The sequence below is a fragment of the Eurypyga helias genome, unplaced genomic scaffold (assembly GCF_000690775.1).
Source record: "Eurypyga helias isolate BGI_N326 unplaced genomic scaffold, ASM69077v1 scaffold12686, whole genome shotgun sequence".
Classification (NCBI taxonomy): Eukaryota; Metazoa; Chordata; class Aves; order Eurypygiformes; family Eurypygidae; genus Eurypyga; species Eurypyga helias.
Genome location: NW_010254794.1, coordinates 23,340 through 47,535, shown reverse-complemented (window position 1 = coordinate 47,535; position 24,196 = coordinate 23,340). Strand labels below are relative to the sequence as shown.

The 24,196-nt window shown below is 43.8% G+C and overlaps 1 protein-coding gene across 1 annotated transcript in view; it reads left to right on the top strand.

The window, feature by feature from the left end:
- RHOJ (ras homolog family member J) overlaps positions 1–23,778 on the top strand; it is a 55,722-nt gene extending 31,944 nt beyond the window's left edge. The window contains exons 2-5 of the mRNA XM_010153138.1: positions 14,789–14,847; positions 20,343–20,507; positions 22,070–22,165; positions 23,317–23,778. Coding sequence (XP_010151440.1) covers positions 14,789–14,847; positions 20,343–20,507; positions 22,070–22,165; positions 23,317–23,463 — 467 coding nt within the window. The 3' untranslated portion in view covers positions 23,464–23,778. The remainder of the gene's footprint in view (positions 1–14,788; positions 14,848–20,342; positions 20,508–22,069; positions 22,166–23,316) is intronic.
- Positions 23,779–24,196: the final 418 nt, after the last annotated feature.

The following is a 24,196-nucleotide window of genomic DNA, read 5'->3' as shown; positions in this document are numbered from 1 at the left end:
CAAGAATCTCACAGCCTGCCTTTACCTGCCTTTTATTTACCTGCTTTTACCATGAGGGCATTTAGGGTCAGGTAATACAGTGCTCTTCTGCTGCTTTAGGGAAATGACTGCACAGATTTGCACGTGCTCAGCCACAAGCCAGCCTGGTTTGCCGCTGCCCTTCAAACAGCCACGTGTTCTTCACTGGACTTGGTTTGAGACACTGCGTGCTATTCTGTTCATTCTGGTTTTATGGCACCAAAGCAGATAGTTTAGGGTTTCTCAATGTTTTCTACATTTGGCCCTGTGAGGATGCAGAAAGATGCTTAAAACCCTTTAAACTGCCAAAAAATGCACAAGAAAAGATAATTTTTTCCATGTCTTGGCTTTTCTCCATGTGAAAGGGTCCACTTTAGCTGAGCTTAGAAGCCTGTGAGTTAGTATCTGTTTTACTCAATCTGGCAGCCTGATTTCTTTGTGGATGTACTTTCTAAATGAATTTCTGGGCATCTGTCAGACACGTTACTCTGACAGGGCAGGAACCAGGAAAAAACATTATCTGATGAGTTCAGCTCTGGACAGTCAGCGCAAGACCCTGAGGTGCCTTTTTATACAAGCATCAGCACTGTTTCATTAAAAATCAATGGAAAATTACAGCGTGCCTGATAACTCAGCAACGTCCCAGCCACTAAAGAGAAACAATCCCTGCTAGGCAGCTGTGGCCGAGGCGAGTGCTTGCCCTGATGATGTTCAGAACCAATTTCCAGTGGCAGCGATGTTTAGCCACTGCAATTTTGTTGTCAGGAAAATAATTTCAAATAAAACATTGGAGTTGCTGTTGCTTTCTGAAAGCGCACATGGGCAGTGCACCCTGTTCTCTGCTGCTCCTCGCACTTGCAAGAGCAAAGGACCCACAACTGTCCCACAGGAATGAGCAGGGCACGACGGTCAACCTCTGAGCATCATCCAGGGAGATGCTTTGTATCCCAGCTGCCCCCAGCTTCCCGGCATGGCCCCGAAGAGCCACGTCCCCTCTGTGCACCTTATTTCCCTTGCAGGGAACAGGAAATTTTCTTTCTCCACCTTCATTGTTGGCGTGTTTGCCGGGCTGGCCTCTGCCCGCCTGTTTGCACCGGCCTAATACAATAGAGTCATAATCCAAGGTGTTGCCATTGTAAAAATAGAAGCAGAGAACAATGTTTTCCTTAAAAACAAGGCTTTTCATATATCTGGTTGTGTAAAATACGCTGCTTAAAATCCATTCACTGTCCTTACCAGTAACTCAAATCAAAGGCACAATTCATATCATTCTGGGTAATCATTTGTGGGAAGTAGCTGTAGACTTTCTACCTTGATTCATTTCTCCTTTATTTGCAATGTTCTCTGATTTTTGTTCGAAGTCCCTTTTCTCTAGTCAGACGTGATCCCCATTAGTGGCACTTTCATGTAACCAAAGAAGTGTGTCAACACCTTCTAATACAGATTAAAGCTCCAGAAAACAAGGGGGAATGAACCGCCCAGCTCTCAGGAAAGCAGTGTGAAATAGAAAAAATTACCAGGCATGTTTAAAACAGCCTCTCAGAATGAACCTCTTTTAAGTGCTGTGTCAATTATTAAGCAAATACAGATTAAAATAAAGCTAGATGGAAAATAAATAATATTTCTGCCAGGTGAAAGACTAATTTTCAGAGATGCCATATTTCATATTTCCTAATATTTTGATTTTTTAATTAAGGTATATGCTGCCAGCCTGCATTTTGCTGACTATATCCCTTTCTCGCCTAAGGGAAGAAGAGAAATGTTATAAAAATAATAATTTCATCATCAATTCCTGCTCTTCTATAACTACTGACCATTGCTTCTGAAGTTCAAAACTTTTTAACAGCAATTTGCATAAAAATATACACTGCTTGTTTCAAAATTAGTTCACACTTTTTTCCCAGTTTCCAGACATTATGATTAATGTTTCTCCCAACAAAAAGTAATTTCTCTGAGCTCAGCAGAGGTGCCTCTGATGTTCACAAGGTGGAAGAGAAGGTGAATGAAACCTAATAAATCTTTTCCAGAGTAAATAAAGTCTAAATGGAGTTATAGCTAACAGGGAGTGCAAGACATTCCTGGAAATTCTGCCAAATAAGGACACTTAATTTGATGCAAAAAATGTATTAAAGAATGGAATGATTAACATAAAAGTTAATTAATTAATTAATTAATGCTAACCTAAGAGTTAGATGCTTAAAGAGCTTTGGTTAGAGCAGTAACCCATTACAAATTCGTGTTGCTTGGAAAAGCTACATATTTCAGAATTAATTTTCATTGTACATGAGGATGGAAATTTAAAACTCTCAAAATTTTCCTAAGAGCAAACTTTCTGCAAATAAAAAGGTAAATAAATGGATCTGCTGGAAAAAAAGAAAATCAACTATCGCACTTCAAAACTTTTAAATCCATGTCACAGTCACACCTATCTGTGCCAGCCTTAGTTCTAATGAATCTGCAACAACCTGAAAATTTGTGACTCTATATTAAACTCCATTCTCCCCAAGGTGACAAGCATTCCGTGGCAGCTGACAGCCTGGGCTCGGGTCCCTGTGTTTTGCTCCCTATCCAGGCTGCATTGCCCATCATCCAGCAAGCCGCCAGCCGCCAAGATGCCCATGGTGCCTCCCTGGCATCATAGGTCTGCATGGCTGGATTCCCCCCAAGGGCTGTTCTTCCCAGTGCAGGAGTCACTGGTCATAGCACGCCATTATGGCTTTACATGAAGTGGTTCAGGTCTTGCTGACAAAGGGAATGGTTCAGCTCAGGGTCAGTTATTTCACATAATTTCAACTCATTTCTCCCAACGGAAACAGCCAAACTCTTCTTTTGAAAGTGACAGCTTCCCATGGAAACTTCTGATTCTGTAAAAATCACATTTTCTAGTTGAAAGATCTTGTCCAGCTTGGTACAGGAATTTGGATTTGTTTCATCTGTCTAAATGAAATTATCCTCTGGCCTCAGCTCACCCAGGCACTTTAGCACCTCTTCTGTACACCCGGGGCTGGGCTGCAGCCAACGTGCAGCTGCAATACCCAGTCTGTGCTGAAAAGGCCACCAAACCATCCCTGGGAACAAGAGGTACGCTTCTCGGATCATGGGCGGTGTATCACACCCCATATCGCACGAGTGCAATCCTGCTTGAATAAAGGATAAGGGTATCCTATGCTCAGGTTTGCACTCACCTTCTCTCCCTTTCACGTGCACACACACGAACACGTGGAGGGTTTAGACCAGGCATTTCATCCAGCTGCATCTGTTGCTTTTCCATCATTACAATCACTTCATTGTCTGCAGTGGCTGCCACACTGGAAAGGAAAGTGGACGGCTTCTCAGCAGGATGCAGACAAAGCATTAACGATATTTAAAACCTTCATGGCAGCCAAGAAAAAAAAAAAAACAACTCTTCAGATTTTCTTATCGAGAAGTTTAAATATTTCCAAGTTCTTTGTTTACAGTGTTTAGCATTTCTGCTTCCTAAGTCATATAGTGTTAGAGTTGCTGGACAAATGTTTGACTAATCTGCAAGATGCAGGGTAAATAGCAGCTGAATTTTGGTCCTGATGCTAAGCACAATGGGCCTGACTCTGTTTCTGGGAAATGCAAAGCAGAGTTTCTGTCGTGGTCCTCCTTGGGTTCAATAACAGACACTTCATTTTCAAGCAATGCCTCCTGGGGAAACATGCACAGGAAAAGCCAGCATTAAGGTCAAATTTAAACAAGATGCAGACAATGCATCAGAGAGGCTGGTGCTGGAAGGTGCCTCAAAACATTGTTTAATCTTCCCCCTGCCCAAAACAGGATGGATGGTATGTAAAATGTCAGCTATGGACACACTGGAGTTTGGACAAACCTAGTGCTCCTGAACTCTCGCACCTACCTTAGCACATCATGCAATGCATCACACTGGAGATAGCTAGATTCAGTTCATTGTGCCAAATGTGCCCCTGCCCCAGCCGTTCACAGTTCAGAGGATCAGGTGCTATTTTAAGTTACACTACCATAACCTGGAATGATGCCTGAGGCACTGCTCTGCACTTTGAGCCGGGGAGCAGGTCCAACTGCAGATGCCTGGCTCAAACGCACATGGCAACACGTGGGACACACACACACGTGCCACACAGGTCAGCACCCAAAATACCTTGGCTCAACTCTAGCCACATCTTTGCGTTGGGTACAGCAGCCAGCTCAGGGCAGACCTGGTCAGCATGCTTGGCACCAGAGTGTAAGGCAGAGGGGACTCCAGGCTCTGCACAGACAGCAGCCAAGATAGTGGCTTCTTCCTGCTTTATATGAAAGCACATCAATTGCATTTCCCCTAATATCAGGTTCTTACGGAAGACCCCCCCATGTCTCCTTCTGTGTATATTTTGTATGAAAGAAAAGATATGTAAATCTTCTATGTATGAAAGAAAAATATGTACATTTTTCTTCCTTTCTAGCTTTGGCATCTGTACTTGGTGTTTTTAAGAAGACACTGTTGCAGCAAAGAGCCAGTGCTGTTAAGCAGCACTGCCTCTCCAGACTGCTTTCCTCTCCCTTCCAGGCAAAAAGCCCTAGCTCTGATCCTTGAGCAGTTGTGGAGAGCTGCCTTGATTCCCCCCAACCACAGAGAGAGCTTTGTCCTCCCATGCTCTGGGAAACACCCTGTGTACTGCTTGGATATATTTCAGTGAAATTTGTCTCATTATGACACCAACCTTCCATTGATTCTGATGCTATTTAACAAGTCTCGTGTTCCCTTGATAACCAGATGCTTGACATAACTTTGCAGATAGTCTTTTCCCCAGCACTCAGTACAGTTAGAGGAATTTTGTCTTACACAGACAAGAGAGAGGAGCTAGGTAAACCATCAAAGGCTCCCTTTATTCCCACTTTTCCTCCCTGGAGTAAAATTCACACTCCATGCTCTGCTTACCATGACCTCAGCATCACTGTTAGAAGACTCCAAATCCCTCAGAATTAGGTTTCAGTAAACAGTTAATTTAAAGAGTCTTGACTGGCTTTATCTGTGTTAAAATAAACTGAAAATGCCGTAGTATCTGGTCTTTTGAGGGTCAGTTCAGCATTGCTAGTTATAATACTTATTAGATTATTTCAATTATTAGTTGCACTTTAATAATTTCAGACCTCTACCACCCTTGCTATTGACTTGATTCATAAACCCAGCTCCAGAAAAACAGGTATTCCTAGATACTGTGCTTTTGTGATGAAACTTTCAAAAATATTTAGTAGAGCGAACAATATAGAAAACAATCTACATGCTGCCTTTCATTTCTTGGATATGCATACACTACAGTCATAGCCAAAATTTTGTTCTTTCATTCACCTCAATGCCACAGACAATCATGTGGTCTCAGGAAGGGCACTTCTCTTCCATCAGGGTCAAGAAGATATCTAGTATTGTTCACTGTTTAGAAACAATCATAATATTTTTAATAACATGTTCAGGTTCTATCTATTTATATTACTTAATGCTACATTTTTTCTTCTGTCTAGCATTTGGTTGGATTTAGTGTTATTACTTTCAATAAGGAGTAGAAAGACCCTCAGTTAGAGTATTATTGAAATGCACAAAACAGAGTCTACCTGCAAATTCAGTGCATTTACCTCAGCAATTGTTATTAGTTTCTAACTCAGGAGTAGAATTGCCTTCTTCAGGGACAGCTGATGCTGCACAGTGAGTTAAAATACTCAGGAAGCACCTCCCAGTCTGCTGCATTGCACAGCCCTCCATTTAAGACAGAATGAGATCTAACAAAACATTCAGACACAATGTCAATTGTTCTTCAATTCCCCAAGCACTGTAATCATGTTAGACCTTTCCATCTTAGCACAGCTTTGTACAACACTGAGGTCCCAAGAGCTCCCTCAGGACTGTATTACTGGAGAAACTGGGCACAGCTTTTCTTGAAAATAGAGACACCAAGGTTCCTTGGACTCACTACTGGCAAAGCTGAATTTATTCAAGGATTGATTAGCACAGCAGTAACTCACTGAGATGCAGGGGAAATCCTCCAGTGTTGATTTTACAAACAAAGAGGTCAATGATTCCGATAAATCAACTTTATTCATTCTGTCTATAAATAAGTAATGTCCCAGACTGGGAAGAAGCTGGCTCATGTTTCAGTGTTGTACTTGTTCTGAAAGCTTTGGGAACTTCCATTCTCTTTCATCCATTTCTGGACCGAATTCATTCTGCTTGATCTTCCTAATCCACCTCCATTGCTTTTGTGTTCTTTGTCATGTTAGCTTGCCAACACTGAGGTCTGAGTTCTCAATGCATTCTTAAAGATTTACAGTGTTTCATACCAGCTACTTGAATAAAGACGGTTGGTGGACTGGTACATCTCTTCTGTTCGCTGTCTCTGCATAGCAAATACCCAGCTGTGAAGAGCTGTAGCCCTCTTCCTCTCAAGATGCTAAAAAACCATATAGTACAAGCCATGAATCTTCCTATAGGATGGCACTGTCTAGATCAATCTATTCCTGTGGCAGAATGGGGCAATAGAACTGACATTTGGTGTCATCCTGCTTCCCCAGCGCACCTGCAGGGTGAGTTGGGGGTGGGCATTTTCCAAATATTTCCACTGGAATCTTCAAACCCACAGGGACATGGCACAGGGGAGGGGGTCCCCCTTGCCACGCATGAGAAGTGAGAGTTCAAGGTGAAGAGCAATCCCTAGAGGCAATGGAGAGATGTCTGGACAGGAAACATTGAGAAGTGTTTAGATATTGCTTCTCTGATGCTTCCGGAAGTACCTGAAATGTCCAGCTGAAAAAAGCTTGTCTCTGCACAGTCAATCCCAGACTTCCAGAATTCTTTAAACATTGACTTCCCTCCCATGAGAGTGCTGTGGGAGCATAACTATTTGCCTCCCCTTTTGTGAGAAGCCTTCAGTGGGCATTTAAGGTACAGTCTCCGGGTTTTCCATATAACCGCAGAGTTAAAAAGAATATAATAAAAAGGATTAGAAATACAAAAGCCAAGAATGACTTGTCTTTGGCCTTAAGAAAAGCATGAAGTACTGCAAGACTCATTAAATAAGGAGAATAATCAACCAATGCGAGCTTTAGATCAGCCATTGAGGATGACAGGTAGAAATAGGAAAGTCATGTTACCTCTGGCTAGATCGTTAATGAAACCATTGCTAGACCACACTGTCTAGTCATAGCAACTGCTTGAAAAAGAATTTGGAAAAAATTTACAAGAATGATATAAGAACGAGAAAATATGCCTTGTAGGAAGACACTAGATAAGCTATTTAGAGCAGAATAAATGATGCTATGAATCCTATCTGGCTTTAAAATCACTAAACGTCTGTGGCCTAAAGACAAAGCGAATTCCTCACCACCTCATTAGATCAAGAGCTACACTGAGTGAAATCAGTTGAATCCCAGTCCCGGAGGCCTCTGTGCTCTCACCGCGGGAAGCAGACTGGAAATGCTTTTCAGATATTGTAAATATCAGATGGGCAAAAGTATTTGCGCAGCAGAACATAGATCTCATCCACTGATGAGGTGACAGAAGATGATGAGGTTTACTCAGAGCCCTTCTTTTGAAAAATTCTGGCTCTCAGAGGCCTGCAGGAACTAGTGGTAGATGATTACAGGAACAATTAAAGACAGACATTTAGCACAATTTACATCTGAAGTGTGGTATTTAGGCCAACTACAGGCCAAAATAACATGCCTTTGATTTTAATTTCAGAAAGAATATAGTTAAGCTGCAGAATAAGTCTGAGGTACAACATCAATTTGGCTGCAATCCAATCATTTGTCATGAAGGAGGAAATGGGGGAACATGCCTTGAGCAACATGTGACTCGAATTCCTGGACATGACCCTCACATGTGGAAGTGAAGAATGGTCCAGACTTCAGTCATGGGGCACTTGCAGACCACGGGTGACACTGGGCTCTGGTAACACCAGCTCTTATCTGCCCTGGCTGCATTGGCCACACAATGTTGTAGCATTGCATTCAGTCAAAGCAAAGGGAACGTTTCCAAGAAGCTGAAATGGGAAACAGTCGTTAGATCTCAGCTGAGCTGATTGTCATTCCTGGCCTGAATGATGGGGACATGCCATTAACGTCTTTCTTACTCTTCTTTTGATCAGCTTCCTTTGGTTTGTGCCAGACTGTAGCATCAGTAGGGCTTTCATTTGCAGATTTCCTGAGTGTTCCCAGCTTCCCGTACAATTACTTAGACGCCTGATTGTTATGGAAACCAAAGGGAATTAGAGACCTAAATACCTTTGAGACATGTTTGAGTTTCAGTCCCTAGTTTAAGCATAACAGGAATCCTCACATTTCAGCCACACAGACCCTCATTTAGGAACTATATGGTATGAAAAGAAGACAATTTATAAAAATTTTTTTTTAAAGTTGTTCTTCTTCAAACAAACTCCTACAAGAAGATTCCTGTCCTGGGGTAAGCCCTAGAGAGCACCAGATATATGTGAAGAAGAGGGGGATTCCCAGTTCATTACAAAAACTTTCACAAAATTACGTTCAGGAAGGAAAGAAAATGTTACCCAGCAAGCAATCATATCATGAGTATCCCCAGGGATATCAGCTGCTGGAGAACACACATTAAGTATACTGATAACTTCACAGAAATCACTCTAAAAGGTGACAGAGGAAGGAACCTGAGGTCCCTGCGACGCCCTGACATTTGCTGCAGTCCACAGACAATGCGTTTGCTCTTGAAGATACTGTCTGGACTTGAGTCATGCCTTGCAAAGATGACTGCTCTATCAGGGAGGGAGTAAAACCCCCCGGGGAAATCCCTGACTGGTGCCCGCTTCTGAGGAGTTAAATTTAAACCTCAAACTGAGGAAAACACACGCACAAATACAATGCATAAAATGCATAAAACTCTTAACTGCAGGTGGACTCCATATGAATGACTTGACAATTATTCTGGTAAATTACACAGAGGAAGCTGGAAACAAATGGTTCTGGCATTGCTGAAGATGTTCTGATTTTATGGGTTGGTGTTGCAGCAGATTTAGGAAATAATCACAAGGTATAAGGGGTATCAGCTGCCTCATATATCGAGAGACCTGAGGAGAAGATTCTGTTCTTACCTCCCTTGGAATTGCTCTAGTCCTGCAAGGTGACACTGTGGCTCCAGTCCCTCTGAATGAGTATGGAGCGGTTTACCCATTATTTGGCCAATAAAGTCTATATTCCTTTGTGAATCTGAATATTTCCCCTTCCCAAATGTCCTAGGCATGATTAGGCTTCCCCAAGTCAAGACAAAATATTCCCCTCTAAAACTGAAAGTTTCCAACTAGAAACTGGAAAGATACATACATATGTGTATTTTATAAATAAAATGTGTGTGTGTGTGCATGCACATATGCATTTTAAAGACAAAAATATTGCTTAATTTATTTCTCATTACTAGTAAACAACACTCCTTAGTAACTGACCTATATACAATACCAACCAGGACCAGTTATAGTTTCATGTAGAGCTTCGCCCAACAAATACAAGCAGGACCAAAGAAGTTTGCTTTTAAGTAGCATTGTGGAACTGGGAACAAGCTGAAGCCAAGAGTTTAAAAAAGTATTTCTCCCTCTTGAGTGAGGCCTGTATGAACAAGCCCCTTTGGAAGTGAAAGGAAAACTATAAGGCACACATGCAAAGAGCTTCCTATCTAGAAACTAAAAATTGGAAAGTGTCTACCTCCCTTAGAGAAGTAAGAACCCAAAACTTCCACTTAAACTCCACTGCAGCTGACCAAAAACTGTTCTTCTGTACATCTTCCTGATTTCACCCTATTTACCAGTTGGAAGTGAGACTTGAGCATTTCTACTGCCAGTAGGTCAACCTGAAATGCAGTTGTTCTTATACCTGTGGCCATTAGTCTGTGTTAAGTAACATGTATCTGGTAGATATCATCACAATGAACAGACAAATACACAAACTTAATAGTCAGAGCTTGAAGACAAGGGCACGAGATGGTCCCTGCGACAGTTCGAGTCTTGACACAGACTAATTTGCCCAAAAAAATGAGAAAGCAATTCCATCCAGGCAGGTGCTACCATCTCTGCTTGCTGTCATGCTCCTGGCATCTCTGTTCAAAGCAGCTGGACATTAAATTATTGGCAGGAAGGCGCTTGAATAAATAGATGACTTCTCCCATGTGAGATCACACTAGACATTGTCTAAGCTATTATATTCTGGCTAGTGGTTTCACAGTCATTTGGTTCTGCAAGCACTTCTTCCAAGACATGGAAAAATTCCTTATCATGTACACATCCACACTGCGGCACCACAGCTAACCATGTCTGAGCTATTGCATCCTAGTCTGGTGTCATACCAGAGACTTCCGTGTTGCTTTGCACTATTAATCAAGGATAAGAGATTCTCAGAGGGCAGCAAACAATTGACATCCCCTTTTTGTCAGTGCAGGCCATGAATGTTGCTGTTCCGTGGCTGAAGGGCTCTTCCAAGGGAAAACTGTGTCCCACAGAGTCACAAGGGCTTTGCTGCGAGTGAATGAAATACAATGGAGGAAGAGGCTGGCAAAGACTGATCAATGACAGGTGGATCTGAGGCAACCTGGCCAACAAGAATATCAACAAAAATTGTCATATTTTCCCCAGGAACACAACCTAATCACTTATTTATGGATCTCCCAGCTCAGACCAGTTCATGGTCCACACCCCAGCTCCAGCCCACACAGTCCATCTAGCACCGTGCCTTCCTGCTGTGGCCTTCAAGCAGGACAGCATGTTTCAGAGCTCAGTGTCGAAGTCCATTAGCAAAACCCCCAGGCCCACAGACCTGCAACAGAGCCCTAGAGATGACCCAAAATAGTTACTCAAACTCTAGCAAGCAATACACAGCTAATTTATGATCTAGCTAACATCTTAAAAGCAGTGTTTTATACATCCTACATTTCGGTAAAACCACCCAGTGAAAGGAGAAAAACGTCTGCCCTGTTGTATCGTCTGATGCAACCCAGGCTGGAGCCAAATGAGAACCAGGTCAGTGCAAGTATTCATCCACATTTTACTGCAGTCCCCACTGCACTTTGCGTTATGCCATTTCAGTGCTTAATATATCGATATAGCCAGTAAATGGCAAAGGAGAGTTAGTATTTATCTTGTTACTACAAGACTGCTCATAAAGCTGAGTTCACAAGCCTGTAAAGGAGCCTGCATTACCTCAGTGACTGGGAAGGAATTCCGCATTGGCTTCCCATAGGCTTGGCCACTGGGAGAACAGGAAAAGATAGTAAGAGGGTAAATAAAAGTAAACTGAGATAAAGCCAAATGTAAGGCCTACAAATCTAGCAGAGCAATCTCAGCTCATAAATACGACCTACCAAGTGGACACACTGAACAGCCTTTCACCTGACAGACTGATGAACTCAGTATAAAACTACCATGATGTTTTCACAGGCACAAGCCATTTATTTTGACATCTGTTTTGCCTTCATGAAAGTGTGGTGGAAATTTCAGCACCAATACATTAAACGAGACATTGCTTTTTCAACAGCCAGCAATTATTTGAATTGCCAGGACCATTTGGTCCCCACTGCATTCAGAGCCAGGAATCCAAAGACAGCAGTTTGCCTGTTGCTGTAGTTTAGCCAACAAGACAGTTTTGCTGGGGTGGTAGCTGTAAACTTAGACAGGTGATGTGGACAGGAAGGATATCTTCTGATGATGAGACAGAACAACTGACAAGAAGAAAGAAAATATAAAGATTGATGGGGAAAAGAAACAGAGAAAGTGAAATAAAAGGTAAAGGTAAAGGTAAAGAGAAAAAAGGAAAAAAAAAGGAGAGCGAAAAATAAAATAAAATAAATAAATAAAAGGAAAATACATGACTGGTACTGCACAGAAATTCACAGCAGGACCCATAAGAGGCAGGATGCTATAAGGAGAATTAAAGTTCGATGTGCAAGCCGGGTAGACTCAGGGTGTATTTTTCCAAAGGCCCTTGCATTCCTTAGCCCTTGTGTATGTGATGAGTAATGGTAGAACACCATCAACCTCTTTATTCCCCCTCAGCATTTCCCAGAGGTCACCAAGAACCAAATTGAACTGTACAGACTATCAATAACTGTTCAGTGTGTAGCTCCACAGACCTAATGCAAAATAGCCACCATGATTTCATGAACCACAGAGCACTGATAATAGTATAGGAACTCTTGCAGCACATCTTTCTGGTCAGGCATAGCGTACCAGAGATGGACTGAACCTCTCTTCAAACAGCTTATCTCCAAGCCATAAACGACTGGAACAAGACAGCAAGCTGTATCTGCACCAGGGCTTCTTGCCAGTGTAGCTCTGTCAGTCAGATGCCACCAAGAGATGGGCCAGCAAAGCTTCCCAGCAGCCTGAGCCTGGACAGAGTAAATTTCAGTGCAACTTTTAAAATTTAAAACACAGAAGACCTGAGCTGATCTTTGAAAGCTCAGTTTCCCTTCACTCTGCTGGAAAACTGTGTCAGTACTGACGTATGACAAATGTCTCTTCATATTCATCAGACACATGAGATCGTCTGCACCTCCATGCACCCCATGGCCATACAGCTGTCCTGCGAGCCTTGGAGATGTTCTTCAGTCTCCACACAAGTTCAGCCAAGGACTGACAACGCAACTGATGTTCACACGCAGTCCCAAACACCATGTGTAGTCCCAACCACCACCTCGGGCAGCTGAGCGCTGCACGGCTAACGCACCGCAGCTGGAAAATTGCCTTCAGCTGCCAGGCACATCTTCCCACAGTTGATCCTTGAGCGCAGTAAAATCAGCAGAAGAGGTCTGGCTCCGGCACTTCTTGGCACAAGGGCAGGTTGACGGCTGGCCAAGGTTGCAACTGGAAAAATCCACAGGCCTCCTGATTGCCTCCAGTGAGCTGTGCAGGACCACCTGTGGCCCCCACTGCTTCCGAGAAGGGAGCTAAGAAAAGCAAGCATACTGTCAGCAGACTTACACAGTTCATACCTCTACTGGGACATTTTGAGACTCCCAACACCACAAAAAGTTGAAAACCGGGGTGCTGGGGAGGCTTAGTTCAAATTATTTCATTCAATTCAGGTTGATTGAATGAAATTCTGGACTGTCTCATGCCTGTGTTGGTATCCCTTTCCCCACCCTAATACCTCTTTCCTGGGCTCTTCCTCCCATGGACATCCATACTCAACATCTAGCCCATTTTGAGTTCCCCTGGAACTGCACTGTGTACAAGCCAACTCCTGAACGGAGGAGCAGGAGGAGGGCACTCTGCCCCTTTCCCATCTCTTTTCCCTGCACATCACAAGACAGCCCCAGCAGCGGGTGAGTGCAGCCTGTCCTGCCCTGATCAGCAAGTTTGGTCCTCGCTGAGCCTTTGTACTTTCAGGTTGTCAGTTCTGTTCTGGTTATATGCTAGAAAAATTACTGTGTCACTTTGAAAGCAAGTAAAGCTGCTGAATAATCAGTCTGTCCAGCCACACTGACAGAGACTTCAGGTCTAAGAGATTTCAAACAGGACATTGTTCCCCAGTGCAGGAACTATTAACTTCTATCAACTGGCAGGTGCTTTTCTCCTACAAAAGTCTTATCACTTAAAAAAAAAAAAAAAAAACAAACAAAAAAAACCCCACCCAAAATAAAACCAGCAAGAACCTGTGTGATGTTTTCAAGCCTCCTCTTTGCTAAAAATAACTATTAATCTTTCACAGCCCTCATTAATGGGAAGTTGTGATCAGCTGATTAACACCAGTCTTAGCCCTCCACCACAGCCACAGCTCTACCCTTATCCCAGCCATTTGCCCTCCTGCTTTAAAACAAGTAGTAGTCCGTGGGCTGTGGGAATACTATTATTTTGAGCAAATCTCCTGGTTAGTGTTTAAAGTCTTCCCGTTGACTAACAAGTGGAACTGGATTCCCCTCCCCCCCTTTCTTTCCAGTTGAGTAGTAATGATTTAAGCAGATTAACTGGTTAACTAAATGTTATTAACACAGATCGCATCCTTTACACAAAATAACACTGATTACAGAGATCAGCTAATAACTGGGCTCATCCAAATGCAATGAGTAAGCATTGTCATCCTTGTCAATGGGCTCTAAATTAAGTCCAAAGTTAATTCTACTAAAGGAGTAAACATACAGTGTGTGATGAATAAACTCAGCCATGCTTTCCTTCATTTGCAACAGAATCTGTTCAATATCCCTGCAAATACTAGTTTTCTTCTTCCTCCCCATCCTTTGGAGCATCCGCTACAGAGCCCCACATATGAAGCACTGCCACTTGACCTATGACTGTGACACAGGACAGGACAGGTTGCCTAAGAGGTAATGCATCTCCACTGAGACCCATCAAACATCAACCACTGCTGAACGTTTCATCATTTCACACCCTGGAACAAATAAAATAATTTTAAAAAACCCACAATGATCCATGGCAAACCTGCCCCAATGCTCACAGCGGGGCTCTTGTGCTTTCAAGGCCTATCACCTCATGGGGTCAGCTGGGGGTTGCAGAGACAGAAGCAAACATCCTCTGGTCTCGAGGTCCCTATGTGTGCAGGTCGTCTGTCTTGGCTGGCTGTGAAGAATTAAGAGCTTGGCACAAAGCATTTGCTTCCATTGTGACTTCAGGTTGCCTTCAATTTGGGTTGAAACTCTGGGTTGGTTTAGGACGCGTATTGTAAGACAAATGCTAATGTGTCTAGCATAGGGGTGTATTAGCATTTTAGAATAAAAACACATAAAAATGAGTCCGCTGGCTCGTGCATAAACAACGTCTCTTCTCTCTTCCAGTAACTGTGACTGTGGGAGGACAACAGCACCTGCTGGGACTTTATGACACTGCAGGGCAGGTAAATTACTGCAAAACATTTCTAAATTTCCTTTCCCATGGTTTGTTTGTTACTATCACATACTGGGGGGTTTTTGTTTGTGCTGTTTGGGAGGGAGGGGTTGTTTACAAATATTAACAGTTGTGAGTTGTAATGATTGAATTGCTGACCTTTTTGTTGTCTACACAGAGCTTTCGTTCTGGTTCAGCAATAAAACACACACACGTACACTCATCCGTACGACTGAATTTTGCCTAAGCTAAAAACTAAAGCCTGATTAAGCTGTTCAGCCTCCCATGTAGCTACCTCCTAACGCAAACATGATGTTTCACCTGAAGTCAGTGTTTTCTTACATCTACCACATGGTGGCATTGGAGATACAGAGAATTCCCATTTCCAAGCTCAGAAAACTAATACAATCCAGCACCAGTCTATTGGTCACCAGATATTGACTTTTTTAAATGGTAACCCAGTCAAATTGGCATCCATCCCAACATCCTTCTCCCAGGAGAAGGGTGTCCATTACAGGAGTGTCTGTACTCCATGCTTGCTTAGATAATAATGCTTCTACTCTTTCCAATGTCCACAGTCTGGCACAGTGTGCTTGCACTAAAATTTTGCAGAGGAGCTCTGGTCTGTGGGCTGATTTCACCTCCTGGAGAGGAGGAGAGAGTATTTCTCACTGCCTTGCTCTGTCAGAAGGGCAGAAAAGGGTACAGGGAGCAACACATTTTCATGGTGAAATTCCCCTCTCCTACCTCCAAATGCCAACAACTGGCAGAATAAAGAAAGGACTTCAATCTGCACAGAAACCTTGCAGAAGATCACCTGCCAGGAGGGGAGGGAGCAGGTCCCAGGTCCCTTCCAGCCTGGGAAGGTTGGAACCCCCATGCACCCGCTCCTCTGGTCATAGTTGGCAGGAGAGGAAAGTAGATTTGGGAACCTGTTTTACTCTCTGGGACCCAGCAGCTCCCGGCTTTGCTTTCAGGAGCAATACTTGGCTGTGCTTTTTTTGGCCATGACTGACTGCTATGAAATGTATAAACAATGCAGGAGGAGACCCTCCTGTCTCCAGAAGGCCACTTATTACAGAATATACTTTGCAGCAGAGTGCAGTGAAGTCAAAAACTGCCTCAGGAAAGTCACTTCCAGACAAACCTGCATTGAGCAGAACTGGGGCTTTTATGCTTTGGGTTACACTTTTTTCATTTTATTCTTATCACGTGTCTGTAGGTGCAATGGTCGCTTCATAGCTAGCTTGGTGTCACTTACAGTCCACCCAACCTTTCTATTTACATGATGCAAACAGATGATCCAAAAGCCAGTCCCAAAATAGGACCCAAGTCCTTGTCCCATGTTCAATGCACGTTCACTTTTCCACTCACAACCAAAGAGCTCGGAGCGCGTCTGTCACAGTCCAGCAGCACTGCAAGGCTTTGTAAATGAGGCTGGAGTTACATTCAGTTCTCAGTCACATTTTACCCAGTGCCTTAATATTTCTACTTGTTTTATAGGGCTGACAATTCCACCTTCCAGCCATTTCCTCAGCAACTCATCCCCTTATTTGTCCTCCTGAGTCAGAAGAAACACAAATCTGACTCTTCGACAAACGTCACCCCTCTATCCGTTCCTCTACAGTCATTTTGTCACCTCCTGCTTCAAACTAGCCAGAGCATCACCTGCCTCCAAGCACCATTTCTAACCCCTCAGCCTCACTGCCCTTTCAGACCTTGGTCCAGAGGACGTGGCTATCTAGTCAAAACTCAGAGTATAAATCACTTCTTGATGACTAGGTTGTATCTCCATGGAGTCTGAAAGGATGATGCTTCCCACATGCTCAAGCTGTAACAACAGATCATCTGGGTTGTTTCCTCCCTCCTTCTCCTTGTGTTGTATGGCTTTCCAAAGGCATTGGTGTAACGTCATAGCCAAAAATAGCACTTGACATTACGGTGCTATAAAACATATGCTAATGAAATAACAATTGGAAAATGTATTCCTGCAGCAGGACCCTCTGTCAGCCTGACGGGAGAGCTGGCAGAGACCCCAGATCTGGGGTATCTGGTTTTCTGCATCCCTGGCACAAAGAGTCCTAGGAGAAAAAAACACTGGTCTTCCGTCCCCAGGCTGGACTCGGGTGTGGAGTACCTGGGAATGGTACTTTAAGGGGTTGACATGGCAGGGCGCGTACGTCAGATCAGCACAGCAGCGACGTAAAAAAACCAAGTTTTGCTGTACTTCACGGGTGTGAGTGCTGCAAGGCTGCTGGTGGCGAGAGCTGGGAGGGAGCAACATCACTTGGTGCCTTTCGGCCCCGGCAAGTCATAGGCACGTAACGCAGCAAGGCCAGGCCTGGTGCTGACATTTCCATGCCAAAGCCGCAGCCAGGCAGTGTGACAGGGAAGCCTTGCACTCCCTAAACAACAGACAGCAAAATGCAAGCACGAGCCAGGAAAACAAGTTAATGATCAGCTACAGCCCAACCCCACAAGGACTCACGTCCCTTCTCAAACAGTACTGTCACTAGCTGCAGCACCTCTGCATATGCCCCATATCCACACAAAGGTCCACTCCCTTTTTTACCCTGTGTGCTTGCTTGACAACAACCGTCTCTGAATGAGAAATGATCACGAAGCACCACATCTCACAACGGTCCGTTGCAAGGATTTATAGCCTTCTCCAAGACAGCAGCTATGAACAGACGCAGGACCCTTGTCTGGTTTCGTCCAGAGGTTCCTGTTAGCTTGAAAAGTCAGGGAAATACGGAAGCTCTGATGGACTCTTACTTTTGTGCTTGTGCTTTAATGCATCTATGCGAGCTCCCGTGTGCCCTGAAACAAAATGAGACCTCTGCTACATGATACATGGCAGTCCCTCCTTGCAGTTTATATAATGTTCTGTGCTGCTAGCATAAATAGGGAGTGCTCCTCCTGAAAAAGGATTTTGTAGGGGGTCTGAAGGAACAAGCGAAATAAAATGCAATGCACACTCCTGTAGCTGTCACTGTCAGGCAGAGTGCTCTTGGCTTTTAGTTTGTAATTTTAATGGTACAATAAGCTCCAGCCCCTCTAAATATGTATGTCTGGAATATTGAAACTGGTTATTTTTAGCCAATTTCTTTCCAAAAATCCTAAATCATGATTCCTCAAGTGCTTGCTGCCACCACGTGGGTGTTTTAGGAGGCTGATTTGCAGCAATTAAACTGAAAACACAGCAAGTGCCTTTGCCAAGCACCTAGTATCAGCCCATGCTGACTGTGGCATAATATCAGTGAATTCATCAGGTTTGATGTTCTGGGTTAAAATAATGTCCCATAATCAGGCTGGCATCAGGCCAGGCCTCCCTCACCCCCATGGAACTCAGCTGTCCCTGTAATGCAACTGCTCCTTTGCTCCCATCATGTTGGCATCCACTTTGCCCCTAGTAACTCACCTGTGGGAGCTAGGTGTCACCTCCAGAGCCTTGTCCAAATCTCCACCCAATGACTTTGCTTCTTCATGGCCTGTATCACTGATGTTCCCACAAACATCTGAGTTTTCTTTCCTGTCATTCCTTGAACACGGAGAATCCACTCTTTTTTGGGCTGATATCTCCAAACACCTCCTTTTGTTATGTAAATTCTTCTTCAGATCAATGCTGTCTGTGCAAGTGGAAAGACAGAAGTCAGTTGACAAATACTCTGGCTTTACCCCAAATAATGTGGCTCTGGGGCTGGAGGTGGTAGCTGGGAATTTACTCTTCCGGTTGAAGTGGGTTTGAGACAATGAACATTCAGTTAGACAAAACAAACCATTTTGTTTCTGAGTTAGTATGTTTCTTTAAACTTATTTTTAATGAAACGGGGCTAAATTTGGCTTTATACTTCCTTTCCGAATAAATAATTCAGATGTTTTGTTTAGAAAAGGTTGGAACAGACTGTTTGTACACTACTCATTAGTATTTTTTGGAAACTGGTGTCGATTCAGATGTAGTCTGGGTCACCTTATCACTGCATATTCAATGAACAAAAGACTTCAGACACAAGATTTACCAATCCCAATTCATAATTAATCCCTCTCATTTGTTGACCCAACCAAAGCAAGACAGAAACAAGACTGAATTAAGACACCATCTAATCTGGGCACAAATTGATGCCCCTCATCTGAGTTTTCCTTACCTCAAATGAAAGTGTTTTCTTTTTTTTTTTTAATTGAGTTATTAACAATTTCACTATCTGCGACGCAGAACTTCACCAACTGAAGTTTCAGACAATTATAACCCAAAATTCCACACTGCAGAGATTTGAGGTTTGCCCAGAATGCAGAAACTGTAAACTAAAGCCTTCTGTCTCAGTCAGGCTTAATAGCAACATGTATTATTGTTTCCCACATTCCAACACTGTGTTGCCCTTTTTAAATTCTGGAAGTCCCCAAAAAAAGTCTTCAGAACAGGTGTATCTCCTCTAAAAGCATCTGTTTCTTTGTACTGAAATTTTCTAACAGGTTTCACTGAACAATACCAACCAGACACAGCTACATATGCCCTCACTGTCAGAAAGAGCCAGTCTAATACTTCCACGCAGCTTGCAAAACCTCTGCTCACTCTCAACATCTCAAGCCTGAAAACAGACCCAAATTCTTCCTTGAAACTCAGCTACGCTATCCAGCTCCTGACATGACACAGCTGCGCTTTGAGCTGTTTGAAAATTCACCCTCATCACAGCTATCACGAAGAGAAGACATCTCTCTTTCCCGAGTCCAGGGCCTGTGGGAACACTAAATCACCTGCAGTGATTTACCCAGCCATTGCAGGCTGGATTTGATCTGCTTTGTGCTTTCAAGACGAGTGTCTTCTGCTGACTGACATGTTGTTGCAACACTACACATGTCTGCAATGGCAACAAATAGCCTGGAGACCCGTATGTGTTGTATATGGTCATGCCTATAATGCCTACTGGGGAATAGAAAGACCATAATATTAACAGAAAAGCCGTAGAGATGTGTGTCATCGCAAATATTAGCTAGCAGTGATGGTCAAGTAATACTTGCCAGGATGGGATGGAAGCCCATGAGATGGAAGCCCTCCTATGCCAGAGGGCTGAGGTCAGTGCATCCAGCCTCAAGATCAACTTCTATGACACCACCAGTGACAGCCGCGGTTTAGCATTACTCGCTACACCAGCATCACCACGGATAATACACACACAAAAAGTGTTGGCTTTTTTGGGTAAAGGTTCTGACAAAACGGCAGCCCTAGCCCTGGATGTGTTTAAGAGACGGGTGGATGAGGTGCTGAGAGATATGGTTTAGTGGCGGACAGATACGGTTGGACTTGATGATCTCTAAGGTCTTTTCCAACCCAGTGATTCTATGATTCTATGATTCTATGAGTTCTGACTGCTCAGCAGCTCCCCAGAGGGTATGAGTGAGCATGAGCATGGAGGGACAGTGTCGAGCAGTTAATCAAAAGCTGACGTGATGCCCCCATCTGTAGTTATCCCCCACCCTATAATGCACTTGCTGTTTTCCCCCTGGCAGGAGGACTACAACCAGCTGAGACCCCTGTCCTACCCCAACACGGACGTGTTCTTGATCTGCTTCTCAGTGGTGAACCCCGCTTCATACCACAACGTCCAGGAGGAGTGGGTGCCTGAGTTGAAAGTCTGCATGCCCAACGTGCCTTATGTCCTCATAGGAACACAGGTAATGCTCCTCTGGGGCACCACCGATCATCATGGGGGTCTCCAGAGAGAGGGTCTTCCTACTCCACCCCAGGGGTGGCTGGAGCCTGAGCTCTCTGGAAAGGTTTCCTATTTAATTTCTTAGGTAAAATGCAACCAGACTTCCCCATTGGATGAAAACTCAGGGACTGGGAATGCAGATGTCCCATCATGTTAGTCACAACGAGCAAAACTTATCCCATTTTCTATTTTAATGAATATTAATGTGGTATCAAGGCATAAATATCTATAGGCAGAAAAGATTTCTGGCAGGCCTTTAGTGACAGGGGAAAAAAACCCTCAAAGTCTGTGGTTAGAAGCAGAATCTAAACTTTAAATTAAATTTTAAGAATAGGAATAATTAACCAAATTATTTACTTATAGACATAGGAAGGAAGTGGCCTCCTTTCATGCTTTTACATCAACATTGCAATTAGTGACTCACCATCCTGCTTGTGTTTTAGTGGATGTTAGACTAAATGCTCAAACCACTTTATTTTAGCCTTAAAATTTATGAATCTATCAATCACATTAAAATGCCTTAAATATGGGTTTGCTTCCAAGACACAGAGTGGCTAGAGACTGTGAGAACTAGGGATACAACCATCTGGAAAATGTCCAAACCCTGGACAGTAACCTAAGACAAGTTAGAGGAAGAGTTCAAATTCTGGTCAAAACCAAAATCCTCATGCCATAGGAAAGTCCAGCCATTCAAACACTGGCTTTGTTTTCCACATTGGAATAATCTAAAACACCCATTTAAAAAAAAAAAAAATGTATTACCCTTTGGATAACACACTCTGAAAATGGGTGGGTTTGAAATGCCGGAATGCTTCACTTCGGTGTTTTCCATGGAAATAAAGGATTTTGTTTCAAGTCAGTCAGACTGAGATGCATCTGTCTGGCCTGTCAGGGTGTTTTTTGGGTGATGCAGTGCAGAGTCACAACAGCCTCCCCTTCCAATGGGGCTCAGGCTTCCACCGACTTTCCAAGATGCATCGCAAGACCCATTGAGAACCACATCTTTATTGTACCACAGCTATCTGAGCTCTGGTCCAATAACCTGCCAGTGAGGTTAATTATGTTAAACTGGAAAAAAAAAAGGAAAAGGAAAAAGATAGAAAAGGGGGGTGGAAATACATGTAAAATACATTTCTGAAGTACCATCTGGACAAGAAGAAATAGTTTCAAGTTGCACAAGGGAAGGTTTAGGTTGAATATTAGGAAAAAATTCTTCACTGAAAGGGTTGTTGGACATTGGAACAGGCTTCCCAGGGAAGCAGCGTAGTCTCCATCCCTGGAGGTATTTAAAAGGTCTCTGTCTCTCAGGAACATGGTTTAGTGGTGGACTAGGCAGTATTAGGTTAACTGTTGGACTTGATAATCTTAAAGGCCTTTTCCAAGCTAAAAGATTCTACGATCTTAGGTGAAGAGGACAGATGCCCTTACGCAAAGACATGACGGTGGGTTTGTAAAGCGATTAGTATCTTTCTTGAGAATTACAACTGGCAGTACTGAGCACAGTGTTTGTGCATTTTCTACTAGATTGATCTCCGGGATGATCCCAAAACTTTGGCTCGGCTGCTTTACATGAAGGAGAAACCACTCACCTATGAGCACGGCGTGAAGCTAGCAAAGGAGGTAACAGCTTTCCTGAGGTGTCATGAAATCAGTTGATCACAGCTCTCCGCTGGGTTTGTTTCATTCAGAGTGACGTCCTGCTGGTCCCAGCTGGAGATTAAAGCCTCTGTTCAAACAGGCTGGACCCAGACACAGACAGTTGCAGTCTTTGCTGCGATACCCAGTTGAGGTCTAAGTAAAGCAGCACGGTACACAGGGCAGCAGGTGGCAAATGGGCAGCAAACGAGATTTTACTGCCTACTTTGCCTAGGTCAAGTGTTTCTTGTTCTGGCTTCTGCCAGGAGGCGAGTGTGGCAAACGCCTCTGCAGCTGTCTCATGCCAGACTCATCCCTGCCCCTTAAAAAAGCAGGGACAACTTGATTCTCACTTATCCATCGCACAGAAGAAGGAGCTCCAAGGATTTCTGTGCTATTTCACCTTTTGCCTGGGAAGGTAGGGGGATTGAAAGCCCTCCTCAAGCTCTGAAATGCAGGCATCTGGACCCCAGCCATTTCCACCTCTATAGTGCTGTAGGGGCTGTTACAGGCGCTGGCCCTCCAAGGCCAGCAAGAGCATCCGTTAGCAGAATAAGCAACAATAAGTTGAGGCTGCTTTCCCAGGCCACTGTGTGTGTTTGTTTCATACCAGCACACCCAAGAGATTCATCCCAAGATGATGCTTCCCAGTTCCCAGAAACGATCTGGAAGCCCTCCCCCAGGTAGCAGCTCCCTGGTGTTGCAGGAGACAGGACACAAGAGTGACAGGTCAGGGGAGAAGAGCCAAGTGTATGAAGGGGTCAGCTACCAACCCAGCATCTCCTTGAAACCCCCTGCAGCTGCACAGACAGGAGGCCAAGCTCCTGGTCCAGTACTCGAACACGGGTGCAGTCCCCCTCTCTGTGGAGGGTTGTGCAATCATTTCCTGCTCCCCATTAACTCCCTGTGGTGAGATACTGGTGTTGCTGCTCATCCCTGCTCCGTCGCTCAGGATGACCACCTGAGTTTGTTCCTTAATCCCACAGACAGCCAGGTGCAAAGCAGAGCGATGACCTGACCCCCTTTCCAAAGGTCTGGGCTTCTCTGCGGCAGGACACACATGCATGTAGGAGGATGCTGGAACATGGTTGCTCTGTCTGTCCCAGCAGCAGGTACTCACATTTTCTCTATTTCAGATCGGAGCACAGTGCTATCTGGAGTGCTCAGCCCTCACACAGAAAGGCCTTAAGACTGTCTTCGATGAGGCAATCCTGACCATTTTCCACCCCAAGAAGAAGAAGAAGCGTTGTGCAAAGTGCCACAGCTGCTGCACCATCGTGTGAAGTCACTTGGAAAGAAAAATGAGATGAGTTCAATGAAACCAAGCAGGTTATAAAGGCAATGAAGGTCACATGCAACTGAAATGGGAAACATGACCAGAAAGGGGTCCTTCTTACCCAAATATAGGAGCCCTCCATTCTGTGAAACTTCCAAGCCGTATCACACTAGGCCAACTCATGTCAACGTGCTTTCCTAATCCTCCAGAGTTGTGTGCAGCCTGTTCCCACTGCTGCAGGCTGCCCTGAGCCAACGGAAAACCAGGATGCCTGCTCCAGCTTGACTCTTCACCTTAGGAATAAGATGAAGGTGGCGTGTGGAAAAACAAAGAACTAACGGTGGCAAAAGAAACAAGACAAACTCCATTTGTGGCCTTAAGCAAGAATTGATCAAAATTAGCAATTTGCAGTACTTAAGAATTGAATCTGAATTGACTGAAAGCACATGGAGATCTGTAGAAATCTAATACGTAAGAGACACACTATAGGTAGGATGTACTATTAAATTACTTTTATAAGACTCGCTAGTTCAGGACATACTTTAGTTGGTTCAAACTACATGGAAACAAAGGTGGAGCGATTCCAGTTTGTTTTCACTTAATGGTGAAAATTCACGTCAGTATGTTGCTGCACCCAAGCTATCAAAATGGATCAACATTTACCTCCAGACTTAAGGAATGTTCTTACAACAAAAAAATGCAAATAACTGTATTTTAACAGGGGAATGTTCAGGCTGAGC